At 36.9% G+C, this 25,413-nt stretch overlaps 1 protein-coding gene across 2 annotated transcripts in view; it reads left to right on the top strand.

The window, feature by feature from the left end:
- The window catches only part of LOC102199361 (metabotropic glutamate receptor 4-like), a 187,304-nt gene that overhangs the window by 116,910 nt on the left and 44,981 nt on the right, over positions 1–25,413 (top strand). For both annotated transcript variants that reach the window (XM_005731727.1, XM_005731726.1), the window contains 2 exons: positions 5,000–5,216; positions 24,955–25,090. In XM_005731727.1, coding sequence (XP_005731784.1) covers positions 5,000–5,216; positions 24,955–25,090 — 353 coding nt within the window. The remainder of the gene's footprint in view (positions 1–4,999; positions 5,217–24,954; positions 25,091–25,413) is intronic.

Genomic DNA, 25,413 nt, shown 5'->3' with positions numbered 1-25,413 from the left:
ATACACTGATTGGTTGGCCATAGTTTTTCCAAAGGGTCTCATGGCCTGTGTGACCGAGGCCTAAAATGAAAATCAGATTATATCAGCTGTAGCTATCTAGCTAGATAGCTGAAAACTTGTCTGAGAATTACATAAAATTTTTTATGCCATAATAATATATTTTAGACTAATTTTCTAGGTAGATATGCATTACATCAATATATACTCTAAATTCCAATCATAATTCCCACACATCAAATATATTTGTTCTCAATTAGTGTAATTTATTTTCTTATTTTAATCAGTACATGTTTTGCTAGTTTATAAGAATTGCCTTGGTTTTGATTACGAAGCTAGTTTCAGCCACTCCCTTGTTCATAAGAGGTCAACACAGCGCATACATAAACATGTACATACATGCATTTTACATACTTATTGCTCTTTCTGACACAAGCTCTAAGGGATTTGTGTCCATTAGCTAATGAACCAAGCATGCTTACATAAGGTTTATCACCTTTTTTGTCATGTTTTATAGTGAAAAAATGTATTTAGTTTTGGAAAAATAAGTCATTGCAACCACGCACGCATCATTTAAGGCTTGAGAGGCCTGTTGTTCATTGTCTCGATTGCTAAGGTTTGACTCGACTAACACTGAAGAAGAAAATTAGCTTACACATCATTAAATCTTGCATATTATATCATGAATATAAGTGTTCATTTAATTAATATCTATTGCACCTTTTAAGTAAACATAAACTGTTCATAGGATTCTGGTGACAAGTTAATTAGACGACGGATGTTTTTAGTTGAACTTAGTAGTTAAACCTGCAAATGTATCTGGAACCATTGTTTTTTATCTTATTTTACTCTTCTTGTTTTCTTCGCTTAGTGAAAATACATTTTAATAATACATCAACACCTCGTACACAGTAACACCAATCCTAAATATGGACTCTTCCTGTGAACTGAAACCTTTTTTCTGCTTTCATAGATTAAAAATATACCCCTTTTACATTTTCATAGGAAGTATTTGCAGAAACATTTCCAAAGCCCGACTAAAGCTTTTGATTTTTCTTCCCACAGCAAACACTGTAGATGTATAATATTTCTGTACAGTTCTAATGAGCATCATTACTCCTGCATTGATGCAGTGCCAAATGAGCTCATTGAATTTTTAAAAAGGCACAGTTATTTAAAGCAAGTGATTTGAACATTAAATCTGCATCAAATATCTTCTTGAGACTCACATCACAGCAATTAAACATATTTCCTAAGCCCATTAGAAATTAAATGGATAGTGGTGGGGTAGGGTATGTGCTGATTAAAAGAGTTCTATAAACTTGGAGAGGAGGGAATAATGTACTGGCATTCCCTATACTGACTGAATCACAAAAAGCTCATCTGAGAGGACAGCAAGTTCAGCCGCTTTCATCTCAGCCTGAACAGATGGTAAGTGTACACAGCATTACTAGAACCAAGTCATTTTTAAACAACCTACTAAGATCTTTATCACTGAATGTGTTTACAAGTGTAGTAATCCATGCTGAATTCATCTGCTCAGAGCAAACCCCTTTCTTACGTCAAAACCCCCATCAAAGCGCCACACATCACGTTTGTATTTTTTCTCCCGGTATCTTTGATTCACTGGAGGTACATCAGGCGGCACCTGTGCCGAAGAATTTAATTTCTTCAGCGGATGCTAAGAAGCGACTCTGTTCTATTAGAGGGAGCACACTGTTCAGGACCATCGCTGTAGTCCAGTGAGCAAGAAATCTTGGCAAGACAAACACGATAAGCTCTGCCTCTCCTGAATCTTGACAGAACGCTGAAATTGTGTGATTGTTACAGGAGTGAAAATCCCTCAGGTGAAAAATACAACAGCGTAGCTTCACAGCACCTCACACTTATTTGGCAGATATGAGTCTGGACATGTCACAACATCACTGCAATACATGGGAACAGCAAAATTAAAAGACCTTCTTTGAAATCCAATTTTCATATACCATTCATAAGATCCATATATGTTATTGTTTTCTGCTATAAGACTTCCTCAGTTCAGCAAATTAGCTTCAAAATTGGCATTTTATCTTTAGAAAATTAGCTTTTTATGTCAGCTTCTTCTAAGAAGACTGAACATCAGTTGGAAAATACAGTAACAGCATAAGCATAAATAGCAGGTACGGCCATAAATGTCAGCAGGAGATGGTTGATTAGATGCAATCTGAGTTTTAAATGAAACATCTGGAAAACGAGCTTAAAAGAGACAGGATACTATAAGGCAGATGCCAGAGGCAGTATGATACATGTGTTATCACCTCATATTTTATTCTGGAAGGACATACTGTGTTAGGAAAATTATTAAGATATAACATCTATCACTCTGACACATGACTCGGGGAGCAAATTTGGGGTGTGAATGGCTAAAAAGCTCATTTTCGCTGTATGTTAGAGCACTAAAATAATCTAAAACAAGGCATCATTAACACCTTCCAAACACCTTTGTACAACACTTAACTTTCATCCTGCTGAATCTCGCCTGTCGTCTCATGACGTCAAAAGAGTGAGAGACAAAAAAAATATGATTCACACGATTAATTTTTCCAAGAGGGAGAGAAACACAAAGGTGGAAAAAAAGAGAAGAGAACAGACTTAGTGGTTAAAAGTACACTGACCTGCTTATATTACAGCAACAAAGTGCTGCCAGTCTGCAGGGTGCAGACTCAATAGCCAAATACTACAACAGGGCAGAAACACATGTAAGTCGCATGTTAGTCTCTAACATTTATTCAGTGATCAGAGCTTGTGAGGCAGGGCAGTTTCTACAAGCAATACTAACTTGACACAAGACAAGTGACATAGAAATGCTCTGAAGACAAGACACAGTGTGATAGCTTAGGACAAATGAATTCCAGGAGGCTAACATGCAACACACACAGACAGTCCATTATAAACCAACACAGACTTCCCTTTTCTGCATGTTCTCCTCTTTGAAGAAAATCAACTTAACAAGGCTGTTTTGAGTGGCTCGCTTGCTGCATCACAATTCACTTCCTAAAGCCAGGTCTGCACAGAATACAGTCTTAAGTACAGATTTAAGGCACCTCTCGTTCCAGTTTTACCAACAAAAAACAAACGAACAAAAGTAAAGTCATTGTGGAGTAAAATGAGTTGCAAGGAGCTGTAGGTCACGGGCACAGATTGAACAGCTGTACTCCTAGCACAGGCTGCAGCTACAAGCAGGGCGCACAGTGGAAGCAGAATCAGTGCAACGCTGCAGCTGACCACATCAAAGGCCTCAGCTGTGGGAAGTAAGGGAGAGAGGAAGGGACAGTATGACTCCCACAGCAGTCTTACTCCAGTTTGTGGAGCAAATATTGGTAAAACAGGACTTTCAGCTGGTAACGTTTACTTTCATGTAGCACTGTCAGAACACAAGCGCATCAGAACATAACTATCCACCTATAGTCCTACTTCTTAACATAAACAATTTAAAAAAAGCTATCTTATCATTAAGTTAAAGCAGTAACTAATTTATGTTCTTAAATATTACATGGTTTTAAGTGGTTGGTGTCAGGTTATCCCTCCATCTGTGCATCCTTTCATGTCATTAGGAATGCTCAAGAGTGTCATGATTTGTTAGACTCCCCAGAGCTACGCTGAGGTCCCATGGCACCCCAGCATAGCATTCAAACAGTATTTGGAAAGAATGACATTTTATTCAGGTGTCAGTCAAATTCAGATATTTTTACCTCCTAACTTGTCACTGAAAATGAATGTTTTTTTGCAGTTAATCTTTATTACAATAGAAATGTATTCACTTATTATAATTATAAAATTATGCAATATCGCATTGATTTGTCAACATTCGGATCTTTTGGTTGTGTATTATTTTATTATCTTGACATTTTGTGTGGGGTTTTTATGTAAAATACTTCCTGTATTACGACTACTTAAATAGGCAGAGCTGACCTTAGGACATGCGCTCTACTTTGGCACTGGATGTAGGAAAATGTAATTAAACACTGTTTTGGCCTTCAGCAAATGTAATGATGCTTTTTGCATCTACAAGCCGATTCGATCACAATGAGGGAAAAATGGAGCAACATTAAAAGAGTGTCCATATTTGAAATGGACCCACATTACTGAATGCCATAAAATCTGGTCAGTTAACTTTCAAACTGTGCAGCACAGATCCTATAAGAAGATCACACAAGCTATGACAGCCACAAATCTGAAATAACTTGAGCAAGCAAAAGTTGAGACGAAGAGTTTTCTGCTAGAGGCGGCAAAAAGACTTGTGTAATGCAACTAAGAACAAAGATACATTTCGGAAGAGACGCATGTAGAGACTCTGAAAATTGCACTTGCCAGTATAAGCTCTTATTATGTGTCCTGGATGTTTTAAAGGATATTTATTAAAGAACATAATCATTTCTTTTAATAACTATCTCAAGATAAACCAAAGCTGTTTCCATCACAATAATGAACTTGACTTCCTTTTGATTATCTTCCCTCTATTGAGCTACACCCACATCTCGTTTTCTACTTGTAAACTATACTAGGAAACAATATGGTAATCATTACTAAGAAACAATAATATCTTTATGGAAACTGACAAGAACATGGGGTATTATTTCAGCTCTGGAGACAACACCTTTGCTTTTGTGCTTATATGTTTTTCAACACCAAAATAAATCTTGCTGTGAAGTCATGAAGAGATTAGTGTTGCTTGACTGGTGTGGAAAATAATTTTCAGAAAGTATTGCAGCTAAGCCTGTGATCATCAGGACTATTTAAAGCAACAGTGTGCGAACTGCCGAGGGAGAATAATCTACAATGAGTACATGAGAGATATCAGCAGATGTTAGGTGTCATATTATTCAGCAGTTTGTTTTTTTGTACACAAAACTGTGTGGAACCTTTTTGCTGTATATATAATTAATTTGCACAAAGTATATTATTTATATATTTCATCATGCATAACCATCACATTTCTTGATCTTCTCTTCCTCTCTCGCAGATCCCTCAGGTGAGCTACGCTTCTACAGCTCCAGAGCTGAGTGACAACACCCGCTACGACTTCTTTTCCCGTGTGGTGCCTCCAGACACATACCAGGCACAGGCGATGGTGGACATTGTCAAAGCTATGAACTGGAACTATGTCTCTACTGTCGCTTCAGAGGGAAACTATGGAGAAAGCGGGGTTGATGCATTTATTCAGAAGTCCCGAGAGGACGGTAAGTCCTTCTTCAAACATTTCCACAAGCATCCCCAGGTATTTAAAATTATGTTAAAGTGGTTCTCGTTTTTGAATCTCATTTTGTCAACCACCAAAAGTGTTTCCGTTTGAGTGAGAAAGAAATTCAGCCTCTGAAGTCTGAAATTTTAAACAGTATGATATTTAAAACTGTTTAAAAAAACTGCTGACTTTAAAGATTGACTTTAAACATGATCATTTTCACACAGAAGCTGGTTTTGTTGCTGTTGCATTATTCTTTGTGTTGCGTGCTATTGAGAGATGTTCATAAAACAGGTTAAGGTTTGAACTGGTTATTTCGATTTCTTAAACTGAATGAATGCTGTCAAAATGATCTGAAAATAGTTCTCAGACAGGATCAAGAGTCTGGCTTCAATTTTCTTGTTCTGGCTTTACCACTAACTAGCTGATTATCTTAAGCAGAGATGGCTAATGGCTAATGCTGTAAATTTGAACCATTTCAGTGAAATCTGCGTTTGCAACTGTTATCTCCATGGAATAATATGAGCTACACAGGTGTGCAGTCAGAGCACTGAGGGAATTAATTTTGATTATCAAATTCTGAGAAGGCTCAACAGAGTGGCAGTGAACCTGCAGAGCTAGCCTGAGGCATCATAAGGAGATAGCACTGCACAGTGCTGGGAATACAGTCAGTTTGGTGCAGCAAGCTGCCGGTACACAGTCAGCCTGACCCCTGAACTTCTTCTGTAGCAGAATGTAATCACTACAGACATGTCCAGTACTCTCTGTGCCACTGCGTCCATTCAGTTTCTGCCAGATTCAAGCTGCTGCCTATCATCAGTCTTCCTGGAAAGGCACCGACAGCAGAGCCCCCTGTGTGTCCGGCTCAGCTACCTCTTTGAACAGTCCACACAAAGGGGGAATCAAAGCCCCACAGGGAGATTTAAACTTTTCCTCTTCTTTTTTGGAAAATGATGTTTTTTCCCCACATACTTTAAATTATGTGTTTAATACTACTTAATACTGACCTTGCACATACACTGTATCAGCTTAAAAAAAACATATTACATCTTTTAAAATCCCAGACTACACATAAAAAGAGGCAATGAGTTCTGAAGTCATGCCAAGAGTGGAATCATGCTCTAAATGAATGGAAAATGAATCTCAGAGAAATGTTCTTGCACATGATAATATGTTGAGCACAAGCTGGTGTAAATGATTAGCTTCAATGTGTTAACATAAAATAGTTTTTTCTAATATAGGAAAAACCTATTTTATGAATCTTTGGGATTCTGAGTTTATGATATGAAACATAATGAATGAAACCTGTCATTTATGTCATGTGAAATGAAATTTTGAATATACTAACATATACTTGATAATATACTGAAAGAATCTTAAGTAATCCATGATCTATATTAATCTACATAATCAAAATGATAGCCTTCTGAAATCTTATTTTTTGTTTTTTTAAATTTACACCATCTTTGTTTAACTGAAACACTTTTTATTAACAGCTGTCATATGAAAAACAATATAAACAGTCTTGAGGCTACTTTGCACTGTCTTGAGGAATCCATTTCTTCTGTTGCCACATCTTCAGTGCTCAAGTGTAATCTTGTTTTGCATCATTCCCGAAGCACATTAACAAGTCTTTTAGGAATATTGGTACTTCAGCTGGAACCTGAACCACATGGTATGGGCAAGCATTCTGTTTCTCAGAGGGAACAGACAGGTTTATCAGCTAACAGCCTATCAGAACTGTCATTCTGCTGCTTCAGATTTCAATCTATATCTTTTAACTTTCATCGGTAGAATTGCTCTCAATCACTCTTTGTCGTAAAAACAGTTCAAACACTGAGACAACTGGCTCATTTATCAAATACACTACAATGATAGAAGACAGGCTATCACAGTGGAACAGACAATAGTCTAGAGCAATGATTGTTTTAAACAACTGTAATAACTGATAACAACTGATAATTTGTGAACAGACATTACCTGAACTGGTAAAATGCTATTATATCAACATTTTTTTTAGGCCTAAAGATTAACTAACCTGTTCCAAGTTGGTTATATTCAAGTTGCGTTCAACTATCATTGTTCTATATATCCATGTATATGCACTGATGTAGATCTACAGTACCACTTGTGTTTAAAAAAAGAAGCGTTTATTCTTATATAAATGTGAATTCTTTGATTCTTAGTCTTGTGTACTTTGATGTCACAAACGTCACTGAGAGTTAAGACATGTCAAGAGAAAGAACATCTGCAACATCTGTCTTTGCAGACATTTTGTGCGGCATCCAAAAAAACCTTGTGTTACTGTTTTTGCTGAAGGAACTGAAAGGGGGTGACTTTGACTTTCATTTTTTTGAAACACCTTCTCAAATTCAACTGTCACTTGATTTAACCACCTAAGAGACAGCGTGTGACAGAAACCATCAAGCACGCACACAAAATCAGTGTTTAAAGACAAGTACTGCTCTTTTCATTGACTCCAAATTATATATTTTTATACACATATATTATGCATATATTATACACACACACACACACACACACACACACACACACATAAACATACATACATACATAAACATACATACATATGTATATGTATGAAAAGTCCTGTCAAGTCAGCCCATCTATATGCTTTAAATTGGACTGGAGCAAAACTTTTACATGTCGGCTTTTAAAGAATTGTTGAATCCAATCCTTTGGTCCAGTTCATGTCTTTGAGTGATTATGTGAGCGAGACAGACAGAGGAGAAGCAGACAGCTCTGTCAAAATCAAATCCACAGGTATTTGGTTGCTAAATGGGTTCTGCAGTTGTCTGCTCACATAATAAAACAGCCAGATCACAACTGGCCAAATGTTCTGTCTCATTAAACAGCCAAAGGCCATACTGAGCAACAGTCTCCCCTGCCTAATGTCACCGTGGTCCTTTGCTGTGCTGTTTTGTGTGGAGAAAATCAGCTTTTTTCTCTAACATTTTCCATGCTGAAGGAGGTTAAAAATAAAGTGTAGTCCTATTGAATAAAAATGAAAATATTTTTTTATTCGGCTTACACAATCACTGGATTCATAAAACTTCAATTACTAGAATTAGTTGTTTATTCTGTTAAAACAACAAAACCATCAGGTTTCATTCATAAAATCTGAGTAGAATTGAAACTTATGCCCAGTACTACTTTTTCATTGAGAATATTGCTAATTATGATGTTGATGAGAATCAGGCAGTTGTGTTGACCCTCAAGCTGTATGATGTTAAGGTCCTCTTGTCAACACGCTCCAGATGTTTCTGTGGTGTGGTTCAGACAGTTATATCTCTACTGAGTCCCGAGCAAGTTTCAGCCTCATAAATGGATATTTATAATTTTTCTCTAGCAGTACCCTGCTGTTTTATGATTCTGTTTAAGACTAGCTGGAGGACAACTGTAAAAAGTGCCACCATAATGCGACAAAAAGTAGTCCGGCCATTTATATATCTGCAGAGCTTTACTGTATCTTTGTTTGCTTCCAAGCAAAATAGAAGTGAACGAATGCATTGCTGTTTGGTATTCAAAGGAGTGTAAGTCCTGGGATTACTTGTGTGTGTGTGTGTGTGCGCGCGTGTGTGTTGGATGATTTGGCAGAGCTGGAAGCAGCGGCACAGGTGCTAAAGTGTTGTGTTAGATGTTTGATAACACAAGGTCCTACTGTGAAATAATCTGGTATCATTGATCCAAGCTCACTGAACTTTCAAGAGGAAACTGAATTAAACTGATTTCACACAGCATTTGATCAGACTGGCTGGACTTATCAGAAAGGAAATAACCTTTACTGTTTCTGTGAAAGCAAGCATGAACTACAAGCGGGTGAGCACAACTAAGAGATCCTCAAGAATGGGCATGTATTTCACCTAACCTTGGCCTTCTTTGTACAGTAAGATGAGAACTGAGTTGAGATGGGTTGAAATGCTTCTTGTGGTTCCAATAGCAGAGCGGTTAGGGTATATACCACATGTGTGCATATCCCTTTATTGATGTAACCACTGATCAAATATCTCCCTGGGGTCATTTGCTGTGTGTTATCCTGCTGGTCTACCTCCCTCATTTCCTGTCACTATGCCACTAACAAAATAAAGGCCAAATTCTAAAAGGTGCCTTAAAAACAGCTTCAAACGACAGCATCGTTTTAGTATTACTAGGCAAAATTTACAACTGAATCGAACAAAATTCAATTTCACAACGAACTTCAAACTGACTGTTCAGTTTCACATGAAATATCTAGACTTTCTTCATCAAGTAGGAGTCTCCTATATTCAGTTTTAACAGCCTCTTTAGAGTTCTGCTTCTGTCGCAACAAATCAAAGAATAACACTCTGCCAATGCAGGGCAATACAGGTAAATGCATGCGATTGTTTACTACATGCCTAATGACGCTAATATGCAAGAAGACCAATCCTTTCCAGATGGCCCAGAAGTCTGAAATCAAAGTGAAGATTATAGAATACACACAGCTGCTAATGCTAATGGTCAAAGCTCCTTTGACTACGATGACCTGGATGACTGAGAACCTTCACAGACCTATTTTTGTTTGTTTTTACTGTGTTAAAAAAGTCATTTCCAGTAGCTTTTCCAGTAGTTTGCATTTATTGCATCTAGTGCATACAGATCATCTATGCAGTCAAAACCATATTGCATACATATCAGCTCTCCTTTCAGCATCTACTACTTCCAACATTTTTTCTTCTTCAAAAAGGCATCATGAAGTCAATTTTTAATAACCACATAACACATTTGCAAATCCTTCTCTCACTTTGGTAATACAACCTCTAAAAGAGAGGTACATTTACTGTTCTATCATTCAAACATCATGAGTATTTCTATATCCTTTCTGGGGTCCAGGTAATTTCACTGTAAGATTCTTTGGGATGATTCATGTATAATTGTGAAAGTAATCAATAGAAAGTTAAAGACCTCTATTACAATTGCATTGAATGAGAAATAGTATTATTAAAGGCCATGACTTCTATTTTTCATAGGTAAGAATTGTAGATGCTAAAAACATGTTGGGACTTGTGAATTACTCCTTATTTTGTTTTGTGTTACATTGATGTGAAACCTTGTTAGTTACAGTAATGCAATTTCTGATTGAGCACACGAAATATGTTGACTTTATCAAGCTTCAGCTATGCTAGCCATTCTGTGATTATTTCATGCTTCTTAGAATAAAAATTAAAACCCATTACATAAATAAACCACTATACAGTGTTGTCAATACTATTTATGCTAGGCAATCTGGTAATCAACTAAATACATCGGCAATATAATATAATTATAATATAATTTATAATTTGTAAATCGGCGTAAATAAATCTGGTAATACCTGAAATGAGTAAAGAAAAACAACTGCTTATTTATGCAAGATAATTCATAATTTTATTTGGGGGGTGGGGGGTGGGGGGGTGTTATATTGGTTGGGTCTGATTACCCCCTAACCCCCCTGGAAATTACGCCCCTGACTAAATTGATGCCAGTCCAAAGAAATGAGAAGTGAGATCATGACCAAAATTATTGGGATTCATACACAGACGACATAAATATCTAATAAAAATTTCATTGCACACTCACTAAAATAGTTGTCAAGATATTCCTACAAGTATCAACCACAATATAATAATAAATGTTAAGTATGGAGATTGCCAGCGTGAGTGGGTTTCACTCCAATGATGACAGTGGATTTGTGCTAATCCACCCAGTAGCTGTTGAAATATTTGTTGTTTACCAACCAACACATATTACTCTTCCTAGATTAACTGCACTAGGGGAAATAGTTCCTAAGCAGCTTCAAACAGGCTACTTCCCTTCATGTAACCATGCCACTTCTTTAAAAGTTATGAAGAGCAAATTTTAGACCACGTTTGGTTAAAATCTCAAAGTTTAATTTTGAACAAAGAGTAACTCACAGTTTCTGCAAAGTAAGGCCACTCAGGAATTTGTTTAGTCATGCTGAAATACATTATATTCTGAAATGACAAATAATATAATAAAAGAAGAAGAAAGCTTTTGTTTTTTTCACTACTTTATTTTCACTGTAAGGAGACACAGCAGAAGAAAGATTCAGGCATAAAATATTAATGCTAGACTATTCAAATGTCACATGCAGGACCTGTTTGCATGAGCCTCCTAACTATGTCAGCCCCTGTTTATCATGTGGGCATGATAAACAGTGTCATCATCAGGACAGTTTGTCAAATGACAGCATGTCAGGCAACCATTTCATCTGCTGTTGCTGGACTGTGACTGAAAACTTCCATCATTTCAGACACAGAGCTGTTTTCCAAAAGCTGTTTTCATTTGGGCATATCCTTTGTCTCAAACTGCCTCTTGGGATTAAGGCTGGAGTGTCATTATGGAAAATGATTAAAAGAAAAGAGGGATAAAAGTACGGTGCCTTGTTATAGACACAATTGAAATGCAAGACCGTCCTTGATGCACAAGTCTTTGGTCCTTCACAAGATTTTGTTGTGTTTGTGATTCTGTCCGAAAAGCTGCTATTCCTCTAGTGTCCTTATTAGAGAGCGCAGGTCTTCTATAGTAATGGAAGGTGCAGTCTGTGTCAGTTTATTCTCACCTTGTGAAAAGAAGTGCCATTTTCTTTCAGTGGATATTGTATACCTATTTATTGCATCCTTTATATAATCAAGTTTAGTGAGTATTATGGAATCAGACGGTCCCAGTATTTGAAATGAAAGGTGATTATTTTGTTTTTCATCTGAAGCAAGCCTACAAGACGAAACCTTAAATGTCAGTATGACAACGTTTCTTCCCCCTGCCCCCCATATGGCGGGGGCTTTACTTTTCCTAAATTTGGACACTGACATTGCAATCTGCAATTAATTGAATGGATAGTATGAAATTGTAATTAATCAGATTTCCTTGCAAATGACAGTAGAAGCAGAGGAAAAGGGCAGCAAATATAGCACAGCGCAGGATGACAGGGGGATTATGCAAATGTTAGAAATGAGAGTTGCGTACTGCACCCTTTGTCATGAGGGAAATGTCAAGAGGAGTGATTTGAATACTCATTAACCTGAAAAGGCGTGAGAAAAATATTGTCAGAAGAGTTTTTCAATAATATTGAAAATGTTTCAATAAACACAGGCTATTACTTACTTATGTAAATTCACCTTATGATTTTATGATACTATGGCTATAATTAAGCTATCACTATGACAAAGACAGAATACTATAGTCTGTTTAATGAATTGATTCTTATTAATACAGCTTTGTTTTGCTGTGATAGTAAGAATTACTAGAACAGGTAATCAATTCAGAAAAACAGATGACAGCATTATGTAAATTTATAGCTTTGCATTATAAAGTGTACTATTCCAATTATACAATGTGTGGAAGAAAGGAAGTCAGAAGACCGGAAGGAAGAAAAGACGCAAGGGAGGAACATATTCCTGCACCCCCGGTTTAACATGTCAAACACAGGAAATCCTTAAGAGGACTTAGACAGCTGCTCCTTCCACTTCAGGCCTTGTTAAGTTCTGATGAGTGCCATATTGGGCTTCCGAGGGTAAAAGAAAACGTTAGGGGATTTTTCTCGTAAACTGTACATCCACCCATGTCCTTGGTATTATACTTGAAACCCCAGCACTGTTCACCTATTGAAATTATTTAAACTACCTTATCAGCACTAAATGGCCAAAGGCAACAAGACTAGAGGCCACAGAACCATTCAAAGGCTACATTTAGATTTCAGGATTCATACATAAATCATGTTGAACAGATATAGAAATGAAGTTATCTAATTTCATTAAACTCATACTGTAACATTTTGATGGATTTCCAAATGCTTTTGACAATTTTAATTTAGTTACATTGTTATGCTGTTCTGTCTACTTAGCACTTCCCTATTTTCCACTGTTCATTACCTTGTTTGATTAGCGCTTTGCACCACTTTGCAAATGATTTCATGCCTTTACAGCTGTCACAACTACATTTTCAAAGGATGCTTTATGTTACTTTCAACCACCTGGAACTTGATTCCTCAGACTGAAAATCAATGAAGGGTTTTAGCTGCAGGTGCGCAGAGAGAGAACGATTGTCAAGACTTTGCCACTGATCTTGTATTTGCATAATGTGCTTTATCTCTATCATGTCACAGAGAATTGCCAACCCTGCATTGCAGAATATCTCAAACTTTCACTGATGCCACAAAACTCAATCTGTCGGTTCTCTTTATCGGGTTAAAGTTTCTCAGTTACAATATCTAATACTTTACTGGCACTGAAAAGTGAAGTTGTGCAATTCACAAATTTTTTCTGGACATGCATTTAAAAGTTTAGAAGTTTGCATAATTGGCAAACGAACGCATTTTGTGGATTTTATTAAAAATGAGTGAGTGAGTTAATAAAGAGATACCAATTGTTCATGGAGAAATTTAACATTTTCCACATTGTGAAAGTATAAAGATTTAGACCAATATGCTGATGCTAAAGCAAATTTAAAAAATGGGGTATACTTATCTGAGAATAGTTTAACACTGCATCACGGAGAAGGTGCAAGTCTTGGGCTGAGCCAATGTAAAGTAAAGCTGCTTAATTACAAAAAAGATGAGGTAGATGGGTCCTGTTGCAGTGTTAGGGTATACTTTTGAACCATAACATACTTTAATAGTTCTGCACATTTCTGAAAGAAGCAAGGATATGTAACATTTTCTGTCACTTGAAATATAATTCTGAAAATATTTGACCATTTGTAATGGGCTTATGTACCAAACCAGAAGCAGATCTCTATTTATATCACTTTTCACTGATGTTCTCAGACTGAAATCTCTTACAAAAGAGCACTTTGCACTATTTATAAGAGCTACAAAATATAATGCATTTACTCAAGGGTAGAAACCTGATTTGCTTTTAAGTAACAAATTCAAAGACATGTCTAAACCTACAGTACATCTGTGCTTTTTAATACTATCATGATACGTGTGTTGATTCCTCTTATCTTTTCTTGGGGAAAATAGAACTGCAAATGTAACACAGTACTTTATCATGTAAAATTTTCTGTTAATGTGAATACTTAGTAATACTGAATATAAGGCTAACTCTTCAGGAAGTAGGAGAGGACTATTTTTTATTCATTAGAAATCTTGTTTATTAGTAATTGTGTCTTGGAGAAAACTGTTAAAAACAAGCAGTGCTTTCTCATAGCCAAACCCTATACATACTCAGTCACATTTGACACAGAACAGTGTCAATGTATTGTCTAATAATCAAGCACTTTACTAATTACTGTGCCTCTAGTCCTTCTGTATCTAATTCTTATCAGAAATAGTGTAATTTAGTAGAAAAGAAATCCACAATTTATAGACAAATTAACCAATGAAAATGTGCTGCACCTGCTCCTGAAAAGCAAATCAAACCAAACACACCATTTATGACATCCAAAGGATCAAAATAACCTACGATTATATGCCAAAAGACAGAATGTCAACCACTATTTCATTTTGAAGCGTGTACCGATTACATAGTCTAACAGTGTGTGTAGGTGCAGGATCATTTTCAGAAATTCTTGGAAGACATAAGAATATGCCCCTCAAGGCCTTCTGTAGCTCTTCACCCAAACCCACTCATGATTAGAGAGCACCATTAATGTTTGCCTTGCAAGAGGAGGCAGTGCATACTTTAAACTCTTCATCTTTGGCTTAGAGATATATTCACATTAGGAGACATGCTATGCAAATTCTCCTTAGTAAGAGGAAAGTCCCGTGTTTGTCAGGTGACTCATTTTACCACAGTGCAGAAAACCTCATTTCACAGTGCTTAGAGGCCTGCCTTTGATTTATAAATCATTTGCACTCAGAAAGAAAATGTCATTCAGTCATTCTCAAATCTAACTCATAGTTACCCCAGAGCCTTTTTATTCAAGATCTGGGAACTCACTAGACGACATGCTATTCAGCAAAACTGCTTAATTAAAAATAAGACAAAGTTCTTTTCTAAAGAGTAGAAACACATTACCCAAATATCTACGTATGGATTTATGCAACCTTCGGTCAAATTGTCAGCTGCATATGGAAAAAAAATCAAAAAATAAAAAAAAACCCTCAGATTGATACAATTTAGAACTTCACAGTTGCTGAAAAATAGGACAGTGTTGGATTTCTCAACCTCCTGCTGACGCAGACAAATCATTTGTGCTTACACCACCGAGTTGAAATAATCATTTTAATGTATGTCATGGTAGTCAATAAACAGTGCTCTCGCTTGTTCCAGTAGCAATAACATTTCAAAACATATTTCTAAAAAAAATGGATGTGCTGAAACGTAAAACTAGGGTTCTTATGAATATATTTTAAATTTCAAATAGATCAAAAGCCCTACCATAAAATATTTGATATCTGATAATTGTTACTAAATTGACTTGACATTGCAAGTGCCGTGATTACATGATTTCATAAATAATGTAAAACGAATGCAGAGGAAAATAAAAATAAATATTCTTAGCAGTACATCTTCCTTTTGTTGCACATCTTTCTGATTCAGTGGGTACACCACTAACATTGACCCTAAACACTGAATAACCTACTTATAAATAATGAATAAAGGCATTAATAAGTTATTTCAATGATGCTTTTATTGAACAAGGTCAAAGTGTTTTTCGTCCATGTTTATACCTCCCACCCTTTATAACATCTTGTGCTTTCTTTAAAAAGTACACTGCAGTGGAGGCACTGCATGTTTACAGCACGCACTAACTTGAAGAAACAGTGTGGGATGAATAATATGTACAAAATAGCATGTTCTGTCACTGCTGCCCTCTTGCCCTCCATGAGCTTCCCCTGCACTGTGGAGATAAATATAGAGTGTGTCCACTTCCCTCCGGGACTTACAGTGTGCTGATATCAGAGCAAAGTTGCTGACAGATGTTGGACCAGTACTGGTTGCCATTTGGCTTAAGAAAATAGCCATGTCAACAAATACTTTCAGTTGATCCATCAGCTTAGAGGCCGGAGTGTAACAAAAGTTCCACCATGCTGTGGCCTTATATAATACTACTTTCACAGATTGTTAGCAGATTCATCAATACAAGTTTGAGTGGACCTTTTTTGTTGTTGTCGTTGTAATAGAGGCCAAAGATTAGAGCCTTGCAGTCAATTTAGCCACTAGTTGAGAGTACAGCCCCTGCAAATTGGTTCTTTCTATACCTTCTTTTTGATATTTAGGAAATAAAATATATATCTGTACCTGTACCAGGTTAATCATCTTAGTTTAGACTATTTAGTGTATGAATTTTGATAATCAATATAATGTACAGCACCAGTTAAATGGAATATCATGAATTAAGTGAATCAAAGGGGCAATGTGTTGCTTCGACATGGTGTGCAAAACATTTTAATTCTAATTTTTGTCATGCAGTTGGTCAAAGTTATTTCAGAACATCCCTCTGCTGTTTCACCAAATTGAATTCACCCCCAAAAAAATATTCTAATGGATATTATAACATAAAAACTATTTTATGTTACAATTTCTTATTTATTTTTTCTTTTTTAACAGCATATAATACTTTATAACGTGCCTATGTAACCATTAAAAGAAAAGCAGGACACATTTCATTGCTGACTACAATTCTAACAATAAATGTGTGGCAGGGTTAGATTTTGCGTTGTTACAAAAAGGAAAAGCATGCAACATCAAACATAACTACAGCCATCAAATACATCAAATAGTTTCTGTAAAAAAACAAAACTGATGTCCAGTACAAATGCTGCCAGATCTGTCATGTGAAAGTACAATGTACTAGCCAACATTACATGAATAAATTCATGTAGGCTTTTTTTAAAACATGTTTCAGTATCTATATGTGGCATATGAATATAGCTTTTTGATAAATCCCATTTAGATTACAACATATTTTATTTGGGGTGTCTTGTGGTATACTATCATTATAGAAAGTACATAACACAGGAAGATACACCACAGTCTTCTTTAATCCAATCTAATTTCACACACCACCATGCAGATGTCTTTCTAATTAACATCAGAGCATATCCCCTTGAGTATGTTTGAAACCCATTATAAGACTACACAGCAATCTGGGAAATTGCTTTCTATCATTTTGTTTCATCTTATGCTTCTTTGATACCCAAATATCCAACAGTACCATTTTAGTAACATGGCATAGATTAGCAACTCTATTGCTACTGGGTTGTTGAAAAATCAAGAACTCAAAATGTTAAAAAGACCTGGCACATTGCTGTGGCTTCTGCTACTTAATTGAATCAACATGATGCTTCAGGGTTTGGACTGATATTTTAACATAAGTCCAAGCTGACATATCCATCATGTCTCAAATGACATGTTTTCTCTGTAAGACTTTGGCCAGGGAGTACACGGCATTGTTTCATCTATCCAAGTTATACCTGAACTAAAAGATTGTGTTTTAAAGTGTTTTGAAAAGCTAGGTAATGGAAAACTGTCCTATGGCACAGACATAGCAAACTCTGTACTGTGTGTAAACCTTTTAATCATATTTGCCAGTTGTTACGGCTGGTTTAAAGAAACTGTGGGTGTACTCACACTAGGGTATGTGTGCAGCGTCCAAGCACATTTGACCCCCAAAGTTCAGTTTGTTTGACTAATGTATTCATTTTGCTCTATGTGAACAGTGCCCTGGGCCAGGTGTCCTGGCACTGTTCCTGGAGAGTCCTGGCCCAGGGCACTCTGGGACATATTTGTATAAAATATCTACAGTACAGGACTGTCTATTTTTATGGTCTCTTAGTACATATCTACTGTTCTCCAGTATAGATATTTATCTACTCTGACAGAAAAGTCAGACAGAGAGCATGTGTTCACTGAAATCTGAGAGGGGGAACTTGATTCGCACGAGCTTCACACAAAAAACAGTTCAGCCTAATTTTCCCAGCAGTACACAATGGTGAAGCCAGGACTCGTCACAAAATCTAGCCCAAAGCTGCTCCCCGATAATAACCTGATGAGTTATCCAGACGGAGCAAAAAGACATCATTGCGTCTGAAATGAATTTTAAAAGAAGAAACAATGTGTATATGCACACACATACAGTACAACCACATATAGGTATAATAACTAAGACTGCTTTTATGAAATGGGGCAGATAAAAGCTTTAGATATGAAAAATGGCACAGATGCTTGCCATAATCAAGACAAATTGCATTGATAGATAGGGAATAGGGGCCATTCATCTTCTTCCCCCAAATAAAAAAGCCATTCATGTTCATGTGCAGTCTCTGTCATGTACAGAGACTGCACATGACAATACACTTAGTCAACATGTTGTTCCTTTGTAATGTTTTACACCTGGTACAGGCAGGAGTTGTCTTTAATTCACCCAATCTACTGAAAATAGCAAAAAAATGGAAGAAATCTGTTAGTCTGGGCCATCTCTGCGGCTCTGCAGTATATAATAATTATAATGGGATATTATACTGTAATTGAACCCCTGAAGAGAAATTCATTTCCTTTCATCCCGTCAGACCTGCACACTGAGGTGAGTGCACAGCATCAGTGACAGAAAAGCACCTCAGGGACTTTGGGGTGGGAGATTTAGAGTCTTGCTCCAGGACACTTTAGCATGGTGGTTGCTCTAACATGGGACTGAATGTGAGCCTTTTCAAGCAGGGTCAGTCCCCTTAATGATTTCAGTGCGAGGTTTCCCTCTTTCTCTTCCCAGTGCTTCTCTCCCTCACACTCACTCACTGCATTCTGATAAAACAGGAGAAACATTATCTGTAAAAAGAGATAATGTACCAATAACAAAGCGCTGCAGCTCATTTATAGTAACATTTTACACCACTGAATGGTCACGATTCTACCTGTACTCTTCTTTTTCTAGCTTAGAACCAATTCCATCCATCCATTTTCTCTCACTGCGCCGGTTTAAAAGCAGGACACTTTGCCAGTTTATAGCAGGCTTCTGGTGAACTGATTTGCATAAATCATGTTGTTTACAATTTACTAAATCAATGGGGTATTTTTTTTTTTATCTCTGTGTACAGGTATCACCCATGGGCTGTTTTTTTTTTTTTTAAAGTTTCTTAATTCTTTGATCTCATGTGCCATTATCTGGTTGACGTAAACCACCGTGATCACACTACGGAGGCAGAGCATTGCTGATCTTTAGAGACTACTGGTCAGCACCATGGCTGTACAGAGAACTAATAATGGAACAACACTGCTGTTCAAAGCAGATGGGATTTCAAAGCTCTGAGAAACTCAAGCTGGTTTTGTAATTATTAACTGATTGTGTATGTAGCTTAATAAATAATTTGCTGCCATGCAACAAAGCACCCAGGGTGTTGATGTATTCATTTAACACTGAAAAAACTGTCAAGTATCCATTGATAGAAATCGGCTCAATGTTAAAACTATAGAGGAAAAATTAGTTTGGTGATATTTCTCTCTATTTTCCTTGTGTATTTCTATCCTCCATATGAAAATGATGTCTGTTTGGTTAGGGCATCCCAATAAACTTAGTATTTATGTACCTGCATCTTTGTCACGCTGCCAGCCTGGGGCTATTTTGTGCGCTTCTGTGCTACTCTTCACCAGCCACATGAGCTGAGCTGCAATCAGCTATGATGGTGGGGAATATTTAATGTTCATGGGAGCAACGTTTTTCCCACGGGTGTCAAATGAGAGGGAATATTAGTGTTCCGAACTATTAAGGGAACAGAGACCGGAGCTGACAGTGGAAGACACAAGAGGAGATCAGCAGTCTCCTGAGCAACGGATATTTTTAGAGGTGATTTTTCAATTTGGCTCAGAAGTTGAGAATTGTATAGGATAAGTGTTAGGAAACACATACAGCTCTTGAAGGTTTTCACAGTAGCTGCATCAAAAGTAGGAGCATTGCATCTGGCGTGTATTTGAAAATTTGAAGATTCATCAGGACAGTTACAACACTGAAGGTCAGTGTTTGGTGTTGAAACCCAGCAGTTCAGTCTCTTTCGCTCTTTCACTGATTGTTATTGTACAGGTAGTTTTAATGTAGCCAACAATAAAATGTAACTATAATTCAATATGTACCTGGAGAAGTACATTTCATCGTTTTCATAGGATTACTCTACGGTTGCATTTAGTTATTTCATAACTGTCTCTGCATGTTGTTGGTCAGCTTGCTGAGTTTAAGGAAAGTGTTGAAAAGTGGTGTACAGATAAGAAGGGGCCAGTCCTTCAAGGCATCCCTCTAACTGCATCCTGTCTGATAGCAAGATGGAATCAGGCGAGTAGTTTATTGAAAAATCTTATTCTTGTAGAGACTGGTCTAATTTAATAATATTAATATAAAATTTGCAATAAGCAAGACCTATAATTAGGCCAATTAAAAGCCACTTAGGTTGTGTAAAAATGCCATTCATGAACTGCCTGGCATAGCTGAATCATATATTTATATATAAATATATTTCTCTGCATTAGTCTATAGTCTTTTTGGAAAATAAAAAAAAGTATCTTGCTCAGTGGCTGCTTCCGTCTTAGGATTTGAGCCATGACTAAAGATATGGTTATTTGACTAATGTCCATTAGTCAAATAACCATATCTTTAGTCATGTTATATAACAGTAGTAAAAAGAAAAATAAAGAGGAAAAAAATCAAATGCATAGATAAATCAGCGGTAAAATAAACTGCCATGTGTACCCTAGCGCTAACAGAGTTACACCAGTGGCCCCGTGGAGGATCCAGTTTTGTGCACGTCCGGTCCTTCTGGTATTCTCTGTGCAAGTTAAACAACGCTGCAGCCTGCTGCTGTGATGTGAGAAGAGAAGAAAAGGAAGGGATGAGTGCTCTGCTTCGATATAGCAGATGTTGTGGGAATGGGGGACTGAAGTACCAGTGAGGCAAAGACATAGAGTCTAATGATTGATAGAGTCTCTGAGAGCCGAGCTGCTGCAAAATTTCCCATGTGATGTGAGTGTAACGACAGCGAGTTACGCAGATAAACCTCTGTTTCACTTTAATCGAAGACTGAACCGTCAGGAGCTTTTATTTTGTAAAAAGATACGTAAATATCATGACTTATAACATACTGTACAACCTTTCCTACATACTTCTAAATATTTGATTCCACTTACCGTTCACTAAAACAACCCTAGATTTACACGCATTAACCTTTGTAGATCCATGATTAAAACTACAGGATGGGAAGCACAAAGAGAGACTGTGAATAACCATTAGAGGTTCATGGTTCACTACTTTCAGTACTGATTGAAGCCAGCAATGCCATTTCAGTTTTTAAAATTGCATAGTGTAACTCTGACTCTCTGTCTTTTTGTTAAAACTGAGGACAGAGCTCATCATCGGCAACAGTCAGGTTTCTTCATGCTCATAAAGAATGCATTTCCTCCATGACAGTAAAATACATAGCAGGAGCCATCTGAATCTCCTGCAGATTCAGAACACTAACTACTTTTAGTGAAAACCTACTCTTAAAGACAAACTATAAATGGACCAAAATGGACTGACAACCTGTCAACATTACTACAAACTCCAAATCCTCTCCTTAAACACATCTAAACACAGATCTGTCACTCCACTATTACATAATGAACTCGCCCTTTTATTCAGGCTAGTACACTAACCTTGCCCAGTGGTTAACTACATGATTTACTTCTAGGACAGCAGTTATACTGACTAAACAGACTGATGACAGTTTGGTTAACAAGGCTTACTGAGAAGACATTTTCAGAAATATTACAATATCATAACTTCACATCAGATTTTGGCAACAACAGAACAGCCAGTATTGCTCGCTACTATAATCAATATTGAACAACTACGTGAAACGTGTTTAAAGAAAGTCTTCCAGATCACTTTGTGAGCAGTGTGCTCTAACTGCTCACAAAGTTTTATTGGCTTGATAAAGTAGTTTGTTGTGTAATCTTGCAACACCAGACAGCAAACAGATGGCTTTGAAAACATGCCTATGCCACCTTGCCTGAGTAATCATTACTCTTCACAGAGAAACCTACCTTACAACGTGCTCAAAAGCCAAAGCGTAAAATAAATAAACTTAACTTCACCTGCCTAAAATATAAATTAGGAGTGTTATGATGATGTGGAGTCTAATGCCATCTGCTTTGGAAGCTTTGAAATTCCAGATTACTAAATGATGACTCGGTTAATTGTGATATTCAAGTTGTGCTTTTTTGGCATGTAAAAACAAGTAAATTAGATGTTCAGATTTGATTGAACTATTGCTTGAGTGCAGAAGGAAACATTACTTAACAACAAGACATCAACCAGTGCACACAACAGGATGAATCTGTTTCTCCAGTAAAAGAACTTCTAATCCATTTACTGAAAAGGGAATTTAAATGTACGCCGGAACTGCTGTGTTGCACTCATGACATGCATGACCAGCAGAAATCTATACATGAAAAACAAGAAAAGGTTTCAGTAGAACAGCATTGTTATATTTCCTCCAGGATAAAATAAAACAATAGTGCAAGCCACTGACTGATCTCCCGTTTGACTTAACCAAATGTGACTTTTTGTAACCATGAGTCAAGTAGCCCAACGTCATTCATTTCGTGGCATCCTCTATTTTTTACTGATATTTCCACTTTCACAACCTATTAGTAACTGAGCAGGGGCAGGTTTTGTTTTATGGTGTGAGTATGACTGCCATGAACTGGACTAGGGGGGGTATTATTTCTGCATTGATTGCTCATTGGGCGGGCTTTGTACTGGGTCCCGAAAGGGAAATTCATTAGCATGTGCATATTCTCTGTGGCATTTTGGCAGGGTGACAAAACAGTTATCCTGAAATGTTGCATTGGGAGTTAAACAGCCTTAGCTTGTTGGTAACCAGGGGACATCCCCTCTTGCCTTTAGATTTGTGTTCAATAGAATGTAAGAAGGTGTGGATGCTCTTTAAATTGATCCATGGAGAATTGCTGTAGCTATAAATTGCTACATATATTCTTTCATGATAATTTCCTTGGCAAAACCCATCAGCCATTCCCACATTGTTGCAATTTCATCATGGCTGCTGATGAAATGGATTCACCCTTTACAGTCTTCAGTTAATACACAATTCTAATCTCATAAATCTCTTTTCTTTGCGTTTCTTTTTTTTTTTTTTTTTGGTGGCTCAGAAGTTAGAGTGTGTTGTTTGCTGTTAAGAAGGTTAGTGGTTTGATCTACAGTTTCTACATCTATAATTTATGTTAAAGTGTCTTCGGGCAAGCTAAAGAAACACAAGTAGTGCTTTATTCATCCATTTGGGTTTGCATGTGTGCATGTGTCTGTGATTGCAGCTTGTAGTGCAGAAAGCGTTTCAAGTGCTGTCGGAGTAAAAAAACATTATATTATAGTCCATTTACCATGGAATAAACTAGGAAAGGGAAAGCCAAACTAATGTGATAGTCTAGTTACATGTTTTAAATCTGCTGTGAGACTGAACGTCTCATAGCAAGAAGGTCTGAATCTGAGAAAGGCCTCTTTATTAGGTTGATTAGTGATTCTAAAAAAAATGTTGGTGTGACAATAAGTGGTTATCTGTCACTCTGGTAACCTGTCAAAAAATTACATTAAAAAAAATTGATGACAGGGTGTACACCAGCATGAGAGAGTTGAGCCAAGGATAGAAAAAAATCTTTGTGCATTGAACACGTGAAAATCACCAAATTACACAGGAACAAATTGTCACCAGTTGAATGTTAAGATAAGATACCTTTATTAGGGGAAATTTCATTAAACTATTTGTATGTGTCCAAGTGGTAAAAGAATAATCCTTCCACCTGCACAGCACTAAGCAGCTGCACTGTCATTCAACCGTTAGAGCATCATGTACTGTGTCATTACAGTTATCTTGTTTTACGTAGAACCAAGACAGTCCACATTTTTTAAATAAAAGTAAATAAATGAGGAGTAAAAAGAGTTTGAAATTTACTGCAAAATTTCTACCCTTGAAATGTATTCAGTGGTTAAAACTTTTTTATTAAAACTGTTGTTTTCTAGGATAAAATAAAGGCCAAATTGGCCAAAACTTCAATAAGCTAATGGGATTTTTCAAATTATTAGCTTCAAAGAGTCAGCGATGCAAATTTCAATACTGCATCCAATTTTGAAACAGCGTTTCAGTTTTCCGCTTCACTATGCCTAAAATATAACGGACGGAATTTGCTAGTTGCTGTTGGTCATTATCTAAATAGATAACTAATCAATATCGCAGGACAATCTTGTATATTACCCCGAAACAATTATCTGACTAACTGAATTGGAAATTGAAGTAACGTATTTCATTTCTGTTTCTTTTTTTCTACTTCCCTTTCAAACGTGGTACAATCCTGGGACAAGTACCATTTTTTTTTTAAATTGAAACAATCCATGTAATATAAAAAAATGCAAGAACAAAAGGAAACAGTTCCCAGTTAGAAAATGTATGTAGTAGCAAATGCTACTGCCCCCTGGTCTCACTGTCAGAATCATAACCTGAATTGATGGTTAGTCCCGTCTCCAAAATGCCTTCTTTTTGTCCAAGGAAAACCTTTTTTTAATGCCTTGCATCCCTCATTCCGTGAAATATTGCACCAGTGCACATTTAATAGTGCATTTATCATAAAAAAAAGTCCAGAAGATTGAAAAAAAGATATGGGTTAAAAGAAGACAAAGGCATAATTTGAGTTAAATTGCATCGTAAACATGTTCTCCTAATGAAACATTTGGAAACATTGTTTTTGTTTTGTTTGTTTGTTTTTTTCCCCCCCAATCAGGTGGTTTGTGCATTTCCCAGTCAGTGAAAATACCACGTGAACCAAGATCTGGAGAGTTTGACAAGATTATCCGGAGGCTGAGTGAGAACCCCAATGCTCGAGTAGTCATTATCTTTGCCAATGAGGATGACATCAGGTGAGTACAGCAGAATCCTGAGTACTGTCAAGTAACATAATGTTTATCCAGACTTATCTCAACTACTGTTTTTAACACTTGCTTAACACCACATACCTATTTTTATGTCATGGGAAATAAATTTAAAAAAGATATAGTTCTTCAAGAAATTCAAAGCTGCACGACGAGCAGGCATGTGTTAAATCAGCGGGCTAATTAGCAGGTAGCTCAGTAGGTACAGTGGCCGCCCCATGATTGGAAGGTCGGGGGTTTGAATCCACTGAACGGCTACCCTGAGGTACCCCTGAGCAAGGTACCGTCCCTACACACTGCTCCCCGGGCGC

Source organism: Pundamilia nyererei, unplaced genomic scaffold (genome assembly GCF_000239375.1).
Source record: "Pundamilia nyererei isolate P.nyererei 1_Seehausen unplaced genomic scaffold, PunNye1.0 scaffold00044, whole genome shotgun sequence".
Classification (NCBI taxonomy): domain Eukaryota; kingdom Metazoa; phylum Chordata; class Actinopteri; order Cichliformes; family Cichlidae; genus Pundamilia; species Pundamilia nyererei.
This window is presented reverse-complemented; position numbering and strand designations above follow the sequence as displayed.